The sequence below is a fragment of the Aethalodelphis obliquidens genome, unplaced genomic scaffold, assembly GCF_003676395.1.
Source record: "Aethalodelphis obliquidens isolate GAN/ISIS:26980383/991018 unplaced genomic scaffold, ASM367639v1 scaffold4, whole genome shotgun sequence".
NCBI classification, from domain to species: domain Eukaryota; kingdom Metazoa; phylum Chordata; class Mammalia; order Artiodactyla; family Delphinidae; genus Aethalodelphis; species Aethalodelphis obliquidens.
Window position 1 is genome coordinate 53,219,225 of NW_020837948.1, and position 18,158 is coordinate 53,237,382.

General features: G+C 43.2%; 1 protein-coding gene across 1 annotated transcript in view; it reads right to left on the reverse strand.

The window, feature by feature from the left end:
- Positions 1–16,820, reverse strand: part of LOC113617674 (ras-specific guanine nucleotide-releasing factor 2-like) — a 53,889-nt gene extending 37,069 nt beyond the window's left edge. The window contains exons 1-2 of the mRNA XM_027101256.1: positions 16,793–16,820; positions 15,646–15,752 (exon numbers count right to left, since the gene is read on the reverse strand). Coding sequence (XP_026957057.1) covers positions 15,646–15,752; positions 16,793–16,820 — 135 coding nt within the window. The remainder of the gene's footprint in view (positions 1–15,645; positions 15,753–16,792) is intronic.
- Positions 16,821–18,158: the final 1,338 nt, after the last annotated feature.

Sequence of the window (18,158 nt, forward strand, 5' to 3'; positions counted from 1 at the left end):
TCATAAAGAAGGGGCTTAGGATGTGTTAGGCTCAAAAATAAGAGCCTAAGGTTTGACTTAATGATTTTCAAGAAAAGGAAAAGCAGCCTGTTTCCTGCCTTCTTGACTACAGAAGATGAACATTTTAATTGAAATTGTGGTGTAGATTTAGGTTAGATCTGGGCCATTTTGTCAAGTGGGAAACTGAGGCAAAGATGCTGACCAATCTTCCCAAATCTGTGCAAATCTACAATCTCCCCTGGATATTAACGAACTAAAAATAACAAGCCTCTAAAGCAGTGTGGTTTTCTGCTCGTCTGGGGAGGGGAACCTTCCTTTAGAACTTTAATGTTGACACCTGATCCCAGGGGGGATTGTGCTGGCTGAAAGCTGGTATGGCAGACCCTGCCCATCACCTGCCTGGCCTTGTCTACCTGCTACCACCCTGGTTTGCCCACCTTCTCACCACCTCTGGGCAACCCTGACTCTGAATTGGGGTTTCTCACTGGAGAAGTGAACAGTAGGGTTTTCCAGCATTTCTCATCACCAAACTACAAAAACATTTTAACCACTATAAAATTTGGTTTTGTCTGCATTATAGAAAGAACAGCCTGGGACTTCCCTGGTGGTCCAGAGGTTAAGGCTTTGCCTTCCAATGCAGGGGGTGCAGGTTCGATCCTTGGTTGGGAAGCTAGGGTCCCACATGCCTTGTGGCCAAAAATCCAAATCATAAAACAGAAGCAATATTGTAACAAAATCAATAAAGACTTAAAAAAATATGGTCCACATCAAAAAAATCATTTAAAAAAAAAAAAAAGAACAGCCTAACTGAAAATTTTAAGGAAGGGCATTAAGTTTGGAAGGAAACCCTGCAGAGCAATGCCATAGTAATTCTAAACCTTCCAATACCTGTTCAACACTTACTAGTTATTAATTACTCACAAGATTTAGAATCTTCAAAGAGGGACAGGATATATAGGAAATGTGTGCCTGACTATCATGTAGGAGCTTATTATGTACCAGGAAAAGGTAGTAAAGTCCAGATATAATTAAACCCCAAATTTGGTAAGCACGGGTGCTCCTGGTGGGCCCTCAAATATTTGTTGGATGAATGGATAAAAGTTCCTGGGAAGGGTTCTTAACTTTGAAACGAGTGGTAATAAGCTACCTAATTCTTCTTAAACTGGCAGTTTGGGAAATTAGTTTAGCAGATGTGAAGTGGGAGGCTACGAGGAGAAGGCACAATGCAAAGTGTGGAAGCTATGTCAGAACAAAAATAACTGGGAAGAGGCAAATTGCAATGAATGACACCAACTCAGAGAGAAGGAAAAAGCCATGCAGAAAATCATTTGTTTGATCATTTTCTAATAAATGACTCTGCATGTGAATGACTTGCTAAAATTCAGCCTCTAGACCTGAAGAGCTGTGTGTATAAGAATTTTAAATATTGCCCTACAACCTTGAAATCAGATAGCTCCCAAGCTTACATCTTTAAGGTTCAAAAGAGAATCAGCCTGTTTAAAAAGCATTTATCAGAAAAAAAGAGAATTTTTCCACATGCTGTGTTTTCCATTGGTTTCTAGATAGGTGGTTAATTGATATGGATTGTAGCTTTCAAGACAATGGCAAGGATTGGAGGGAGAAAGAAAAGTTTGGAAGGGCCTGGGGTTTTTTTTGTTTGTTTGTTTGGGTTTTTTTTTTTAACATCTTTATTGGAGTATAATTGCCTTACAATGGTGTGTTAGTTTCTGCTTCATAAAGTGAATCAGCTATACATATACATATATCCCCATATTTCCTCCCTCTTGCGTCTCCCTCCCACCCTCCCTATCCCACCCCTCTAGGCGGTCACAAAGCACGGAGCTGATCTCCCTGTGCTATGTGGCTGCTTCCCACTAGCTATCGATTTTACATTTGGTAGTGTATATATGTCAATGAAGGGCCTGATTTTAATCCTGATTTTATAACCTTCTTAGTTAATTAATGCCACATGCCAAGAAAATTTAACTCGAATAAAAGCTTTAGGAAAATGCTAGAATGTGTTCTCTAAGCTATGCTTTGTTCTCCCTTCCTGGATTCATGAGGGGAAAAAACTGATAAACAGCTGGTCGGTTTCCCCCACAGAGAAGAGACTCAGAGTCATAGGAATGTGGTAGAATTAGAACCTTTGACATCCATCCAGAGAGAAACTTTATACCAGGAGATGAAATATAGGTTGGTGACAGACTTGGAGCAGAGTGGAGAGGAGAGAAACACAAAGAAAATGGCAGCAGGTGAGACAAAACCTCAGACCCGAATGAACAATTTGATGCACCAACGTTAAGCGGGCTCCTTGGAGTCCTAAGGTGACTTAAAGTGATGGAGGGTTGCTTGTCCTGAGGACTCGACTGCACGCCACGGTCTCCAGAAACGCTTCCAAGGTCCAAGAGTGATAATGAGCATGCAGAATGCAAACTGGGAAAAATGAGGACCCCCTATGGCACCTTCATCAGAAAACTCTTACAGCAGAGATAAGAAGCTATCAAAGTACATAAAATCCCATGTGTGCTTCTCCGCATTTTCTCTGTCAATAAACTCCATCCACAAAAGGTTAAAGAATCCCACTAGTTCTAAAGGGAAAACGAAATTTCTGTCTCAGCAACTAATGGAAACTGAAAATAAGTTCCATTTAAGACGCTGGCTTCTTAAACTCTTAATTCTATTTCACACTGACTTGAATAAATCCTGTTGTAAATGTCTTGCCAAGCTTTTTTTTTTTTTTCAGTACGCGGGCCTCTCACTGCTGTGGCCTCTCCCGTTGCGGAGCACAGGCTCCGGACGCGCAGGCTCAGCGGCCGTGGCTCACAGGCCCAGCCGCTCCGCGGCATGTGGGATCTTCCCGGACCGGGGCACGAAGCCGTGTCCCCTGCATCGGCAGGCGGACTCTCAACCACTGCGCCACCAGGGAAGCCCCATTGCCAAGCATTTTTTAAAAGACAAGCATGGAAAGCTTAAGGAGAGTTTAAAGGATAACAACAGGGATGCATAAAAGATAAGAAAAAGCTCTGGTAAGCAGTTCAAGGAACTAGGATCTTCTTACTTGGTTGTTTGCTTGGACCAGAGAAAAAGAGTTAGGATCTGTCTTCAAGATTAAAAAAAAAAAAAAAAAAGAGAACCCATATTTATCAGATAATAGCTTCTTATATATTATATTTTCTAGAGCAATTTGACAAATCATTCTTTTCTGCAGAAGAACCCCATACAGATCATTAGGCCAATTTTACAAATTTACAGTCAGCACATACTGGAATCCAGACTAGAATTCAGGTTTCCAGATTTCTCTCCTCACGTGAGTCCTTTTTGACCCAGAAATTACAGTGAAATGTGATGCTATTCTGAGCGGAGGAGAGAACAATGTCAAAAACAACAACACATAGGTGAAAATAAGTACCAGCTACGTGTCCAGGAAATCAGTAGGAGCCGAAAGGACTTTAAGTTGTTGTCCTAATTAAACCGAAGACAGCATTTCCTATTTCATTTTGGCTGCCTTCATGGGAAGTCTGAGCTTGTGAACAAACGCTGGTTTGTACCTGGTGGATGTTTGAGATTTCATAGCTTAGACATTCAGAGGTCAACAGTGGTGGTGTGGACAGCTAGAAGCAAATGCGGACCAATTAATAAGGACGAGGCTAAAATAAAAAGTATGTGGCCCACGGATTATATTCCCATTTGTTGATTTTTATAAAAGCATTTGCAAGGTTGAAGCAGTAGATGACTAATTTATCATTAAAAATAAATTTTTCATAGCTGCCAGCATCTCACATTGTGACTGAATTCTCTCTTCTTGTTCCTGGCATCCCCCCCCTGCAAGAACCCACTGGCAGGGGAAGGTCCAGAAGCCTCCTTGTACTTAGGGGCCCCTGAGCGGTGGGGCTGCATCCCGATCCACCTGGGATAGTGGGGGACTGTCTGGGGTCCCGAGGCCTGGAGAATAGCGGGGGTTTTCTGACCTGTGACCGTGGACAGCACCAGCCCCAACTCCTGCCCTGGCCAGTGACCGGCGGAGACTGGTACACAGGAGCCTGCTAATCACTGTCTGAATGCAGGAGGCACTGCAGTGGTTTCTGGAAGGGAGAAAGAAAGGGCTCTGCCCCCCATCAACCTTTGGCAAATACAAATCCTTTGTCTAAGTGACACAGAGTCTAGGATGAAAGTAACTTTTCTAAGAGAAGACAGAGAGGGGAAGCAGTATCAGTGCTAACAAAGATACGCTCACTGTTTTGAGTCAGAAGTGTTTTACTTTACATTTTGAGTGGTTTGCATCCCAAGCGTTGGCCGAGAGATGGGGAGGCTGTGAGATTGTTGGTTAAGAGCCTGAGCTGGGCAGCCAGCAGCCCGGGTGCGAAACCTGGTTCTGCCACTTGCCACCTGCATCATCTTGGGCAAACTGTTTCATCTCCAGCCTTCAATTTCCCCATCTACAAAGCTGGGATTATACCTTCCCTCTCTCAAAAGGCTGGAGTGAGGAGTAAAGGACTTAGTATTTGAAGACTGCTTTAACAATACAGTATTGTTAAAGAATGTTTTGAAAACACTGGAAGTCTGTCATTCAGAATGCATCCTCAGAGAGGAAACTGCCTTCTAGGTGGGGGGTTAGGTTTTCAATTTCCCGTAAAGGATGGTATGTCCCATATTGTAACTAAGACAATCTCAAACCTCAGGCTGGCCCAGAGATCATTTGCCTGGAATCCCATCACCTCTCCTCCCAGCTCGTGCCAGAGACACATCTCCCCTGGGAGTGGACATTGGGAAATCTCATCCGGCTGTGGTGAGGATTCGGGAACGGGGCGTTTGTAAAGTTCTGGGCATCTTCAGGAGTGTGAGGTCAGGAAGCACCCACGTGTGGCAGACAGTACTGTGGACAGGGAAGCACTCTTTCTCCTGAGAGAGCTCCAAGGTCAGGCAACGCTACTCCGAAGGCTGCCTTGTGAGTGGAAAGAAGATCTGTGGCCCAAGAGCAGACACTAGGCAGTGCATGTGGACAGAGCAAGTCCTCCACGGCTGACTGGTAGGAGTGAGTATAGACAAGAAGGGGGCTGAGCCTGAGGAGAGGAGAGGACAGGGCTGGAAGCAGGCGGAGAGCTGTCCGTCGAGGAGATGGGAGCTCAGTAGTTGGTTCTTTTTTATGCATTTCATTCTCCCGCCCACAACAGAAGTCTGTACTGCGCTTGTCCTGGCCCAACCTCCGTTTCAGATTTGCAGCAAAGGATAAATCTGAACTTAGTGCTTTCATCTGATGCTGGATTTTGTGTTTTACTAAGCAACGTCAACAAATTAAAAAAATTTAAAGGGCCCCCTGTCATCTGTCAAAATAAGAAACAGGAGATGAAATGATAAACTCCCATTTTAGGACATCCTGGTCCCTGAGGTCTCTGAACATACTAAGCACTGGCCATCACAGCAGCACCCACTTTTCTTCCTCAATAAGTCAACAGGGCATGTTCTCGCTGTACCGCTGGCCTGGGGCTGCAGGCCCAAACCAAGCCTAAGGATGCTCATTGTACTTACTTATTGGGAAAAAGCCATATCCTCTCTGTCAGATTTATAACCCCAACACCAATGTTACATAAAGGTTTTGCTTTTGTCTACATAAGCCCAGTATGGGTGTGTCCCTCTTCAGCAGGCTCATTGGGGCCATAGCGGGGACCATCCATCAGGTTCCTGCTTCTGAGGAACGGGGCACTGCAGGGGAGTGTGGGAAGAATTCTGAGCCAGACATCAGAGCTGGGTCTGGCTCCCTGCGGCCTGGAACTGTGCTTGTTATTCTGTAGCCACCAGTCCCTCGGGGCCAGAGGCTACTACTCTGGATGCTACGCACGTAGAACATTTCCACCACTGTAGAAAGTTCACTGGGCAGTGCGGATCGAACCTCCCTGAGACCTAATGGCTTCACTGGTCAAATAGGGGTAACGGCATTTTGTCTGAAAGCCTGGGTTCAGCCCAGACGCACCCTCACAGGGCTCTCTACCAAGAGCAGCCATCTGTAGTGTTCTGAGCATCCACCCAGAACAGTTACTCGAACAGGAGTTACCTTCCGTAACCCCTCACAACCCCAAGGAGTAAGTAGTACCATCCCCACTTTATAGAAGAAGAAACGGAGGCCTGGGGGAGCTAAACCGTTTGCTCAGCCACAGAGCTGACACACGATAGGGCAGGGTTTCAATGCAGGCAACTCTGGCTCTGAAGCCTGTGCTCCTACCCACATCATCCTGCTTTTCCAACAAGATTCTGAAGGCCCCTCTGCTCGGGATCCATGGGACATGGACAGACGGCCTGGGTTCAGCTCCTACTAGGATTTTTGGAGGCGTAAGAACTTTCACCTCTGCTGCTCTGAGTGACTACAGAGTGGGGCTGTGAGGGCTGCTAACTCCTGTTTTATACCCCAAACTACATGTATTTGTTAATTGTGTTCAGAAAGTGTTATAGAATATATTTTTTCAGGTTATATAATAATATTTATTTTCCGTTTAAAAGATTATTTTGGGCTACTCAAATACAATAGGCTTCATATTAGAATTTTTGAAAGCCGTTGTTTTCCCTAAGCACTCTCTCACTCTGACAATCAATTGCGGATGATAAAAATTTACTAGGTTTGTCCTTTCTTTGTCCTTTCCTTGATACACGTATGGTAGTTAATCTAGTTTGTAAAGGATACAAGTAAGAATGACTATAAAGTGACACTGTCACCTCATAACTGCCTCCTTTTAAATTGACCTATTTTTATACCCTACCATGCAGCTAATATACAATAGCATACAAATAGCATTATAGAATATATTTTTTAATAAAAAGACTAATAGGGTCTGTGTGAGTATGTGTATATGTGTGTATATATTTCTATGATAAAGTATATATAAAACCCTCTTATAAATGTATACATACTTACACCCTTATGAATATAAATTTTAAAAGTATCATATACAATGTTAAAAGCAAAAGAACAAACTGGGGGAGGTAATAGAAATAAAAGCAAAAATAAACAAATGGGACCTAATCAAACTTAGAAGCTTTTGCACAGTTAAGGAAACCATAAACAAAACGAAAAGACAGCCTACGGACTGGTAGAAAATATTTGCAAATGATGTGACTCACAAGGGCTTAATTTCCAAAATATGCAAACAGCTCATACAACTCAACAACAAAAAAACAACCCAATCGAAAAACTGGTAGAAGACCTAAATAGACATTTCTCCAAAGAAGACATACAGATGGTCAATAGGCACATGAAAAGATGCTCAAAATTGCTAATTATTAGAGAAATGAAATCAAAACTACAATGAGGTGCCACCTCACACCTGTCAGAATGGCCATCATTGAAAAGTCTACAAATAATAAATGCTGGAGAGGGAGAAAAGGGAACCCTCCTACACTGTTAGTGGGAATGTAAGTTGGTACAGCCACTGTGGAAAACAGTATGGAGGTTCCTCAAAAAACTAAAAATAGAGCTGCCGAATGATCCAGTAATACCACTCCTGGGCATATACCTGGACAAAATTATAATTCTAAAAGATACATGCACCCCTATGTTAATAGAAGCACTATTCATAATAGCCAAGACATGGAAGCAACCTAAATGTCCATCGACATTTATGATGGACATTTATGAATGAAGAAGATGTGGTGTATATATATATATACACACATACACACACACACACACACACACACACACACACACACACAGGAATATTACTCAGCCATAAAAAAGAATGAAATAATGCCATTTGTAGCAATATGGATGAACCTAGAGATTATCATACTAAGTGAAGTAAGTCAGAAAGAGAAAGACAACTACCATATGATATCATTTATATGTGGAATCTAAAATGTGACACAAATGAACCTATCTACAAAACAGAAACAGATTCACAGACATAGAGAACAAATTTGTGGTTGCCAAGAGGAAGGGGAGGTGGGAGAGGGATGGATTGGGAATTTGGGGTTAGCAGATGCAAACTATTATATATAGAATGGGTAAACAACAAGGTCCTACTGTATAGCACAGGGAACTATATTTAATATCCTGTGATAAACCATAATGGAAAAGAATATAAAAAAGAATGTATATATTGGGGTGGCCAAAAGTTACAGAAAAACCCAAATGAACTTTATGGCCAACTCAGTATACGTATAACTGAATCACTTTGCTGTATAGCAGAAATTAACACAACATTGTAAATCAACTATAAGAATTTTTTTTAAAAAGAACAAACTGGGGGAAATGAATGTAATTGGCGGATAAAGGGCTTAATCCTGATATATAACAAGTATATAATATCAATAGGAACAATACTAAAAGTAACAGAAAACTGAGCAATGCCCAACAAGAGAGACATTTGACTGGGAGGTGCTTCTCCAGTGCCAGAAATGTTCCATTTCTTGCTCAGGGTGGGAGTTGTACAGGTGTGTTCATAGGTAAAAAGTCATTGAGTCATACCCATGTTCAGTGCCCTTTACTTGAAGTCTGTAATATCTCAATAAAATGCAAAAAAGCATATAAACTAGGAGTTCTTCATCAGCAGCTAAATATGCTCTTGGTTCATCATACAATGAAGGTAAGAGGACTGAAGTGAGTTAGAAACATAAGAGTTGAGTTATTTTGACAAAGTCTGTGAAATTACTCTTGCCAAGGCGACCTACACTTCCTGTACCATGAACAATAATGAAATAATCAGGCGGTGGTACTATTTTTCATAGATCTCATTAAATTTCTCTGTAGGCCATCCTTCCCCACCCTTTAGGGCGGGCACTAAAGCCATCCAGAAGCTTTACTTACAAGAACAATCTCTTCAATCACAATGTCCAATCCAATATATTAATCCAAGTTCCATTTCAGTCCAGAATAAGCCATTTCCCTCCTGCCTCTGCCTGGCTTGGCTCAAGCCTAGAAGCCCACATGGGAGGCCCCTTCTTCTCTCTCCACAACCTCCTCTCTGCTTTCTTGCTAACACTTTGACCTTCCAGGGAAGGAAGGTAATCTGATGTTCTGGAGCAGGTGGAGCCTGGAGCTGGTTCCTATTGGATGTGGTGGATGGGACAGTGGCCAGCTCCTCCTTTTGTGGCACTTGGTGGGATTTTTGGAGACCTCTCTGCTGGGGACTTAAGGTCTGTTACCCCGACTCAGTCAGTGTCTGGATTTTGCTCATGCTCACGTCTACACCAGTGTCTGGAACACTCTGGGGCTCAGTTCTTATTAGTAAATGAATGAAGGAGGTGAGCAAACTGAAAAGGGAGTAGCAATATTCCCTCCATAAACTCCTTTGGGAAGAAGATTTTTAGGTAAGTAGGCCATTTCAGTCTGACCTTACACTTTTTTTTTTTTTTTTTACGCGGGCCTCTCACTGTTGCGGCCTCTCCGGTTGCGGAGCACAGGCTCCGGACGCACAGGCTCAGCAGCCATGGCCCACGGGCCCAGCCGCTCTGCGGCATGTGGGATCTTCCCGGACCGGGGCACGAACCCGTGTCCGCTGCATCGGCAGGCGGACTCTCAACCACTGCGCCACCAGGGAAGCCCTGACCTTACACTTTTAAAACATGTAGGCTAATTTCCTTTAGCCTAGGATTAAGAAAATAAATGACTGTTTCATTCTCAGCCGCTTGTCATTCAGATGGTGTCCCTTGTCTGATGAAGCAAATCGTAACCTGTGGACACAGCTGGAGGCTCCTTTATCAGTGCCATTCCATGGTCTGTAAAATCCCACAAACAAGTGGACAGAGAATTTTTTCAGAATTAGTTGATCAATGAGACAACTCAGGAAAATCAAAATTGCTGTAGATTATACATACGAGACCTTCCACAGAGACTCGAGTGTAGATCTGAGCTGTTTATAGCCAGCCTCCAAGTCCCTCCCTGGCTGTGCACAGAGGACACAAGCGGAAACGCTAATTCAAAAATATACATGCACCCCAATGTTCATAGCAGCATTATTTGCAATTGCCAAGATATGGAAGCAACTTAATGTCCATCAACAGATGAATGGATAAAGAAGATGTGAGATACGCACACACGCACGCGCGCGCGCGCGCACACACACACACACACACACACACACACACACATATATACAATGGAATATTAGCCATAAAAAAGAATGAAATTTTGCCATTTGTAGCAACATGGATGGACTTGGAGGGTATTAGACTAAGTGAAATAAGTCAGACAGAGAAAGACAAATACTGGAATAGTGGAATAGTGGAATACTAAATAGTGGAAACTAAAAAATACAACAACTAATGAATACGACACAAAAGAAGTAGACTCACAGATATAGAGAATACCCCAGTAGTTACCAGTGGGGAGAGGGAAGGAGGGGGGGCCATATAGGGGTAAGGGGCTAAGAGGTACAAACTACTGTGTATAAAATATGCTATAAGGATATATTGTACAACATGGGGCAATATAGCCAATATTTTATAACAGCTATAGAGTATAACCTGTAAAAATTGTGACTCACTATATTGTACACCTGTAACTTATAAAATATTGTACATACTTCAATTAAAAAAAGTTTTTTAAAAAACTCTACAGTCCTGAAATATGCAGACACCTTGGAATTATGTGAATGCCATGTAAGGCTGTCCGGCAAGACACCTAGTGAAAACACTTCCTTTACTCAGAGTCTCTCTACTCACAGCCCTGATTTCTGGTCCACTAGTGGTTGTAGTCTCTGACTTGGCTGACTTTGGAAACTTTAAAGGCTAGAAAATGACTTCCTGGAGAGAATGAACAACAGCAACATTAAAATATAAACTCAACAACCATTACTGGGCCTCTACCACATACTCAGCATTGCGGAGCCAGTGAAAGGAGATACAAAGATCCTTGTCTGGACGGAGCTTCCAGGCTGGTTGGAGGGAGAGGAAGTGTGTATCTCTCCTGGCCTCAGCTGGAAGGGGTATAGTCATAGGCACCTATGTTGTACTTTATGTCCTTCATGCTTCTTAATCCAACGTCACCTTTAATTCTCACCACATCCTTAGGTGCGGTAAAACAGGGATGGTTGTTCTCTTTTTTAGAGGGGGAAATTAGCGCCCAGAGAGACTGAGTGAGCAGCTCAGGGTCCCAGAGAAGATATAATGGCGGAGCTGGAAGAAAAACACAGGTCCTCCCTGACTCTGGGCTGCGATGCATAGACAAGGCATATGGGAGAAACTCAGCTCGGCCTTGTGGCTTCACTTTCAACATGGAAGGAAAAAAATGAGTGAAAAAGCACTATAAAATGAGGAGCAATCAGGGCAGAGTATGTTCACAGATGAAAATTTTTAGAATCAGGAAAAAAAAGAAATATTTTAGCTTTACCAAATACTAAAGAAAAGGCTAGAAGATTCCAGGAGAAGAAATGGCATTCTAGCACTATCTTTGGGGTGATGGGGAGAGTTGAAGGTGACATCCTAGGGAAATTTTATATCTCTGGAGAACCGACACCCATACTTCTGCAGCTCTTTATTTCTCCTGAAATAAGTTCAGGGTAGTATCTGCCCATATTAGTTACCTTTGATGAGAAATGAGAAATAAATGCATGATATCCAATACTTTGTAGGAGACTCGATTTTCTAGATCATTTGGAGACAGATTTACACCTTGTTTCACTGTGGCTTTCCTGTTTTCTACATGCAATGGTGTCCCTACTTAGTCTACCATGTGAGAAAAAATGCAATTGTTAGCACGCTGCACTGCTTTGTGAAATGAGTACAACTCCCTACTCATTTTTTTAAAAGCTACTACTTCAGGTAGCCACAATAATGCTACACTCTTCCTTAAATGGACTCAACTGATACTGAATGAATCAGATAACAAAACCCCTCTTGTCCCAGCCCTTCATTCGTGATGTGAAAACCAAAGACAACCTGGCAGAGTCAGATTATAGCCCAAGTTTTCAGACCAGCAGTCTCATCTCACAGCTGGACGTTGCCTTTGGAAGAGTAGAGACCTTTAGATAAACCTGAATAAAGGCATCAAGCTGTGCTGTTAATCCTTCTTTAAGCACCGTGGTGGTCACCCTGCTTAGGGTCCCTCAAGTCAGGGGCCATGCTCCCACTTCCTCTAACTCACCTGGCTGGGGCTGTGCCGCAGCGGTGAGAGGATACGCTGGGCACACAATGGGGCCTCTAGGACCGTGAGCTGAACCAGCTCTGTCCACTGGAACTGTTTACTAATCCAGACCTGCTCTTGGTAACAACCCACTAAATTGATCCCACTCTCCATTAAGAGATTAGGACTGGTCTGGTCTCTATAATGGTCACATAGGAAACGTAATGAATTTGGAGAAAGAGTACATTTTAATTTTAATTACATTTAAAATAAAATGTAATTAAAATTGAATTTAATTACATTTTACTTGTAATGCCAGTTGGATAAATAAAGGTTTTGTTTAAAATCCATATGAAACTCTATAATGGTGCTATGCTCTTACTGCCCTTCAAAATTCAGAAGAGAGAATTAAAAGGAAAGCACTGACTTTCCCCAAATAGTCAAATAGCAACTTCTCTTGTAGGTGTTGTTTACCAACTTGCAAGTGAAACCTAAAGTCTAAACTTTGGATCCAGGCCATGAGGTGTAATTTAAAGCACTCTGGCTTTGGAATGGACAGACCTGGGCTCAAGTCAAGCCTAAAGCAAATTAGTAAAGGGAGGAAAGGAAACCTGGACACTGACACCAGCAAAGAAAGTCCTAAAGCACTTGCCAACAAGCAGAAATGTTACAGAAACACCCTGCACCTCACGCGCTTACACAGAGGATGATGGAGAACTCGGCTGAATGAGGAAAGGTGACAGGCTGTGCACATGATGAAGTTATACCAGGACAATCGAACACTAACCACAGATCCCCACAATCCACTCACTCATGCAGGGAAGGTAAGAAAAGACAAATGAGTGAGTGGTAAGAACTGCCTTTGGCACGTCGGGGTCTAAATTTTATACCGTAATCCTGACAAGAGAAAGGACTGGATGCCTGAGCAATTTGTACCATCCACACATGTAGCGATGTACCCCCTGATGTGGAGAGGGTCTGGGAAGCTGGGCTTCCCAGTGTGGTCCCCTAATGGGAATTGATTACAAAGTGCTTTCCCATGTGTGAGCACGTCTGAAGTAACAGGCTGCAAAGTATCTGAACTGTCCAAACAAAAGACAACACCTAGGGGCTTTTTGGATTAGAACTAAAGGCCACCAGGACAATCTGAATAAAGAGACTCTTGCCTTCACATCAATCCATTTTCTATTCCAATGGCTAGGTGCTATTCAACTTGATATTGCCTGTATGCACACATGTATACATGCGTGTACAAGGTAGCTATCAAATCAGATGATAACATTTTGCTCTTAATCTCTTAACTATAAGTGACGGATTCAGCACACCAATCTCTTCCCATCTATGAATTCTCTTTACCAAAAGTAAAATAAACCTAGCCTACTGTAATTTGATTTGTGGTACTTTTCCAGCTACTATAAGAGTTATACGTGAATTGTGAGGGATCCCTGTTGAGATTAGAAAAAGAGGGCACTGGGCTTCCCTGGTGGTGCAGTGTTTAAGAGTCCATCTTCCAATGCGGGGGACACGGGTTCAAGCCCTCATCCAGGAGAATCCCGCATGCCACGGAGCAGCTAAGCCCATGGGCCACAACTACTGAGCCTGTGAGCCACAACTACTGAGCCCACATACCGCAACTGCTGAGGCCCGTGCACCTGGAGCCCATGCTCTGCAGCGGGAGAGGCCCACTGTGATGAGAGGCCTGTGCACCGTGGCGAGGAGTGGCCCCCGCTCACGGCAACTGGAGGCAGCCCATGCACAGAAACGAAGACCCAACGCAGCCAAGAATAAAAACAAATAAATACATAAATTTATAAAAAAAGAAAAAGAGGGCACTGGGGATTGATAAAAGGAAAGTGAGGCTGATGGGGAAGCAGGGTTAGAGCTCCTGAGGGAGGAGAGGAGGGAGCTGGGGCCAGGGAAACCTGGGCTGTGACTTTGAGTCTTGGCATGAACTTGCAGGGGCCAAGTTGTGACCGGGGAAGAGAGCAAATTAGCATCTGCTCAATTTTGTCTATCGAAGCTACTCTGCATCTCTAAGCCACTGTCGGATCCAGGAATCAGAAGCCAAAACTCTGAGTCAAAAACTAGAGATGATGGGATGGACAGTCAGATGCAGGAGAAACATGACTCTCATGTTTTATCTGCAATGTGGCACAAGGGATTCAAAGCGGCTCACTGAGACTGTGGAAAAGAGAGACTAGACATTTCAGTGAGCTAAGGATGGTTCTCAGAATTTGGGTCATACAGGATCCATTTTTATTTACTAAAGATGTGTAAGATGAAATGCTTACATACTTTACTTAATGTGCTGTCTTTGTTTTTATTTTAATTAGTATTTAAGAGTTGTCACAGGCTAACTGGTGGTGAGGTCCAAATCCCACTTCTTCCAATTAGTGAGTTGTCTTGCCACAGGGGTTTCAGAAGCCTGGCCCTTGTGTGACTCTCTCTGATGAACGGTCATTACCAAGGGCCAGGCGGCAGACCTCTGAGAATAAAATGAAGTGAGCCATGGGAATTCCTTGCATTTTTTCTTTTTCTCTACTCATTAGCTAACTCACATTTTATGTTTCCCATGTTCTGATCTAAGCCATGAAGGGCCCCCTTCTCTCTCTCAAACTCTCCTTGCTGGGTGCTAGCCAGCCAGTGTCCAGGAGGGCCCACCCTTTATCTGGCAGTGGGGGCATCGTTTGGCACAATTCATGCCTTGAATCCATGAGGCAAAGGGGGCCCTTGCTTTATTTTGTGAGATGGTGAAATCCATATAAATTCTATAAACTTGCACTGAAAACACACAAATAGATAACAAGCAGGTGTCCTGTCAGCATGATGCAGTTTAAAAACAGAGTACATTAGACTCTTGAACAACATAGATTTGAACTGCATGGGTCCACTTGTATGTGGATGTCTTTCAAGAGTAAGTTCTACGGTACTACACAATCTGCAGTTGGTTGAATCCTCAGATATGGAAGAACCACATATATCACATGACCATGGGTGCAGAGAGCCAACTATAAGTTATATGCAAATTTTCCACTGCGCAGAGGGCTGGTACTCCTAACCATCACATTGTTCAAGAGACAACTGTACTAGAAACCAAAACATCAAAGGGCATGAGGCAAAGTATCTTCTGAATCGGGCTGAGAAAACACTCCCTGACCAGACGCCAGAGTGTCTGGTACCAGAATGTTGCTTACTTCTAGGGGCACCTGCTGTTTACTTCCAAGAGGTACCACCCCAGGTGAGCCAACTCCACTTACAGAGAGGGCCCTGTGAACAGTGCTCCCGGGTGGCAGGGGACAGTGGCCCTGCCACAGCTCTAGTGCCCGCAGTGGGTGCTGTTGCCTGAGAGATGAGGGCAGAGGGCAGCCCTGCTTGACCTCTTGTGTCGTGCCCTTTGCAGATCTGAAACAGCAGATGTTAGCGGTACACGTTTGTTTGCTTTGATCTGTATGCCCACCCTCCAGCTTCTTCCCTTCCTATGTTCCAATTTCAAGGTTTCAGACTCCAGCTCCAAAGAATCAGAAGGCGTTGTAATGACTTAAAAAGTTGGTTTTAAAACAAATCCTTGAAAGTAATTACCGAGGCCACTGAATTACCTGTGCGTGCTTTGAGACCCAGTGACGGAGGACGTTCAGTACGCGATTGGTGGCTGTTCTACGTATGATAAACTCTTTGTCACATGTTCTCTCGGTGTTGTTAAATCCTTAGGAGGAAAAGAAACACACACAGATGTAGTTAAAGCCACTCCCCAGGGCCCTGGAAAAGGTCACTTATTTTGGGACATTGGTTAATGAAACTCACAAATGACACATCTTGGCAGAGGAGCAAGTGGCTTCAGACTGTTGTGGGTTCTGCTTACTTACCTATTATACCCTCAGCAGCGAGGCCACCACCTAGTTACAGGTGCAATTAAATGAATAATGTGCACATATTTGTTAAAGGCCACTGATTAAAGCTAAAGCCGGTCTAGGGACACTTCCATTTGTGCCTGTCTTGTTATATAATAGAAAGCGAAGAAGGAGTTTTAACAAAGTACTTGAATCAACATTAGTTTATACTTTTGCTCCAAAGGCATTATATAACCACAAACATTTTCAATATCTGTAGATGGATGAGCCTTGGCTCCCCGATGATACAAATACTTTCTTGTGCACCCACGTATTGAGCAGCAGTATAGCATAGCGGTTAAGAACATGAACTCCACAGCCAGACTGTCTGGGTTCAAATCCCTGTTCTCCTACTATGTAAGTCATGGCTCCTCTTTGGCGACCAGTTTCCTCATGTCCTGCGTGGGATAAGTGTACCAACCTCAGAGACTTGTTTGGAGATTAAGTCAGTGCATGTTAAGCATTTAGAATGGCACTTGAGAAAACAGTGGGAGCTTATTAAAGTCACCAATAACCTCCATGTCTCTATATTCAAGGGATATCTATCATCTCTCCATAGGAAATCTCATCTAATGATCACCTATAAAAAATTACTCACATATTTATGTCCCAAGATTTCTTCTCCGAACTTTAGACCCATATATCCAACTGCCTCTTGATATTTTCCTCTTAGATGTTTCAAAAACCTCAAACTCAATACGTACAAAAGAAAAACCGATGGCCTTTCCACCAAACCTTGTCTTTTTCCAGTGTTCCCCATCTCAGTAAAGGAGCACCATCAACCATCCATTTACATAAGCCTGAAACTTTGGAATTGTTCTTAGGCCATCTCTCTTCTTCTCCCTGATAATTTCACCTGCAAAATAAATCTCAAATCTGTCCATGTCGTCATATCCACAAAGCCAAAACTGGCATCGAGCTCCAGCAATTATCATCTAGTCCACTGACAACAGCCTCCTAACTAGTTTCATTGTCACTCCTGCCCCCTCAAATCTGTTCTCTTTTCTGAAGTCAGAAAGATCTTCCAAAGGGCAAATTAGATGTGTCATTCCCCTGTTTAAAGCCCTTCAATGACTCAGGATAAATACAAAACTCCTTAACACAGCCTACAACATCTTCCATGGTTTGCCTCTTAGCTCCCTCTCAGCCTTTTCTGAGACCATATTCTTCTATTTCCTCTTCCATTTAACCACCCTTCTTTCAGCCCGTCATCCTCAACCCAGCGCCTTTGCATATACCGCCTTTCACTCAGTGAAAGCCACTCTTTCTTCACTTCCCCAAATGAGCCCTTTCTGGCTTGAGCTGGGTAAATCCCCCATTGCACATCTCACAGCAACATGCACATTTACTTTCTGACACTTGCTACATTTGCAATTTTGCATTTATTTATGTGATTATTTGCGTCCTCCATGAAGATAAGGATCAGATATGTTTTTGCTGAGCATGAGCACATGTGCGGCATGTAGCAGATGCTAGACACAATATATATTTGCTGAATAAATGAACAAAAGCTTGGATAGTAGGAACTAACTATTTGCTTGAATATGCTACAAATGTAAGGATGATTCAGTGAAAGACTGAATGAACAGTCATCAGAACCTATGAATGAGTTAGACGAAAAAGTCCATGAGCTTCTAAAGGGCAGGGGCCCCTTCTCCATACTCCTCTTTGACTGTAGACAGGCATATTCCACCCACTAGCAGACACTGTCAGAGGATGATGATGTGCTCTTGGCAGACTAGATATCCTGAAAAAATCTTTTGCTATTAGAAGCTTAGAAATTCTGGGTAAAATATAATAAATATCTTTTAAAATGCACAGCTGAGTTCTCAAGAAAATAAGGAATTTTCCAGGGTCAAACACACAGAGAGATCTGAAAACCAGAACTAAGCCTCTGAATTATTGCTGTCTGCCTTAAGAGGAGAGCAGTTTACCAGTCTCGGTAACAGGAGATGTGGATTATAAGTCCACGTGATTCAGGAGACGAAGGCCCAGGAAGTGTGAGTGCCAGAGTTAGAACTGAGACTCCCACATAAAGTTGGAACTCTCAAAAGACCATCCCCTCTGCCCAAGAGAGGATTAGCAAAAGAAATTCTCCAACCTGTAAAAGGAGACAGTTAAGAAACTTGACTGTCTTAGCCTGGATCTCAGTGAGGGTGAAACAAAGGCTCCCTGAGAACTGATAACCACAGGCGCACCTCATGTAGGTTCGAAGCCCAGAT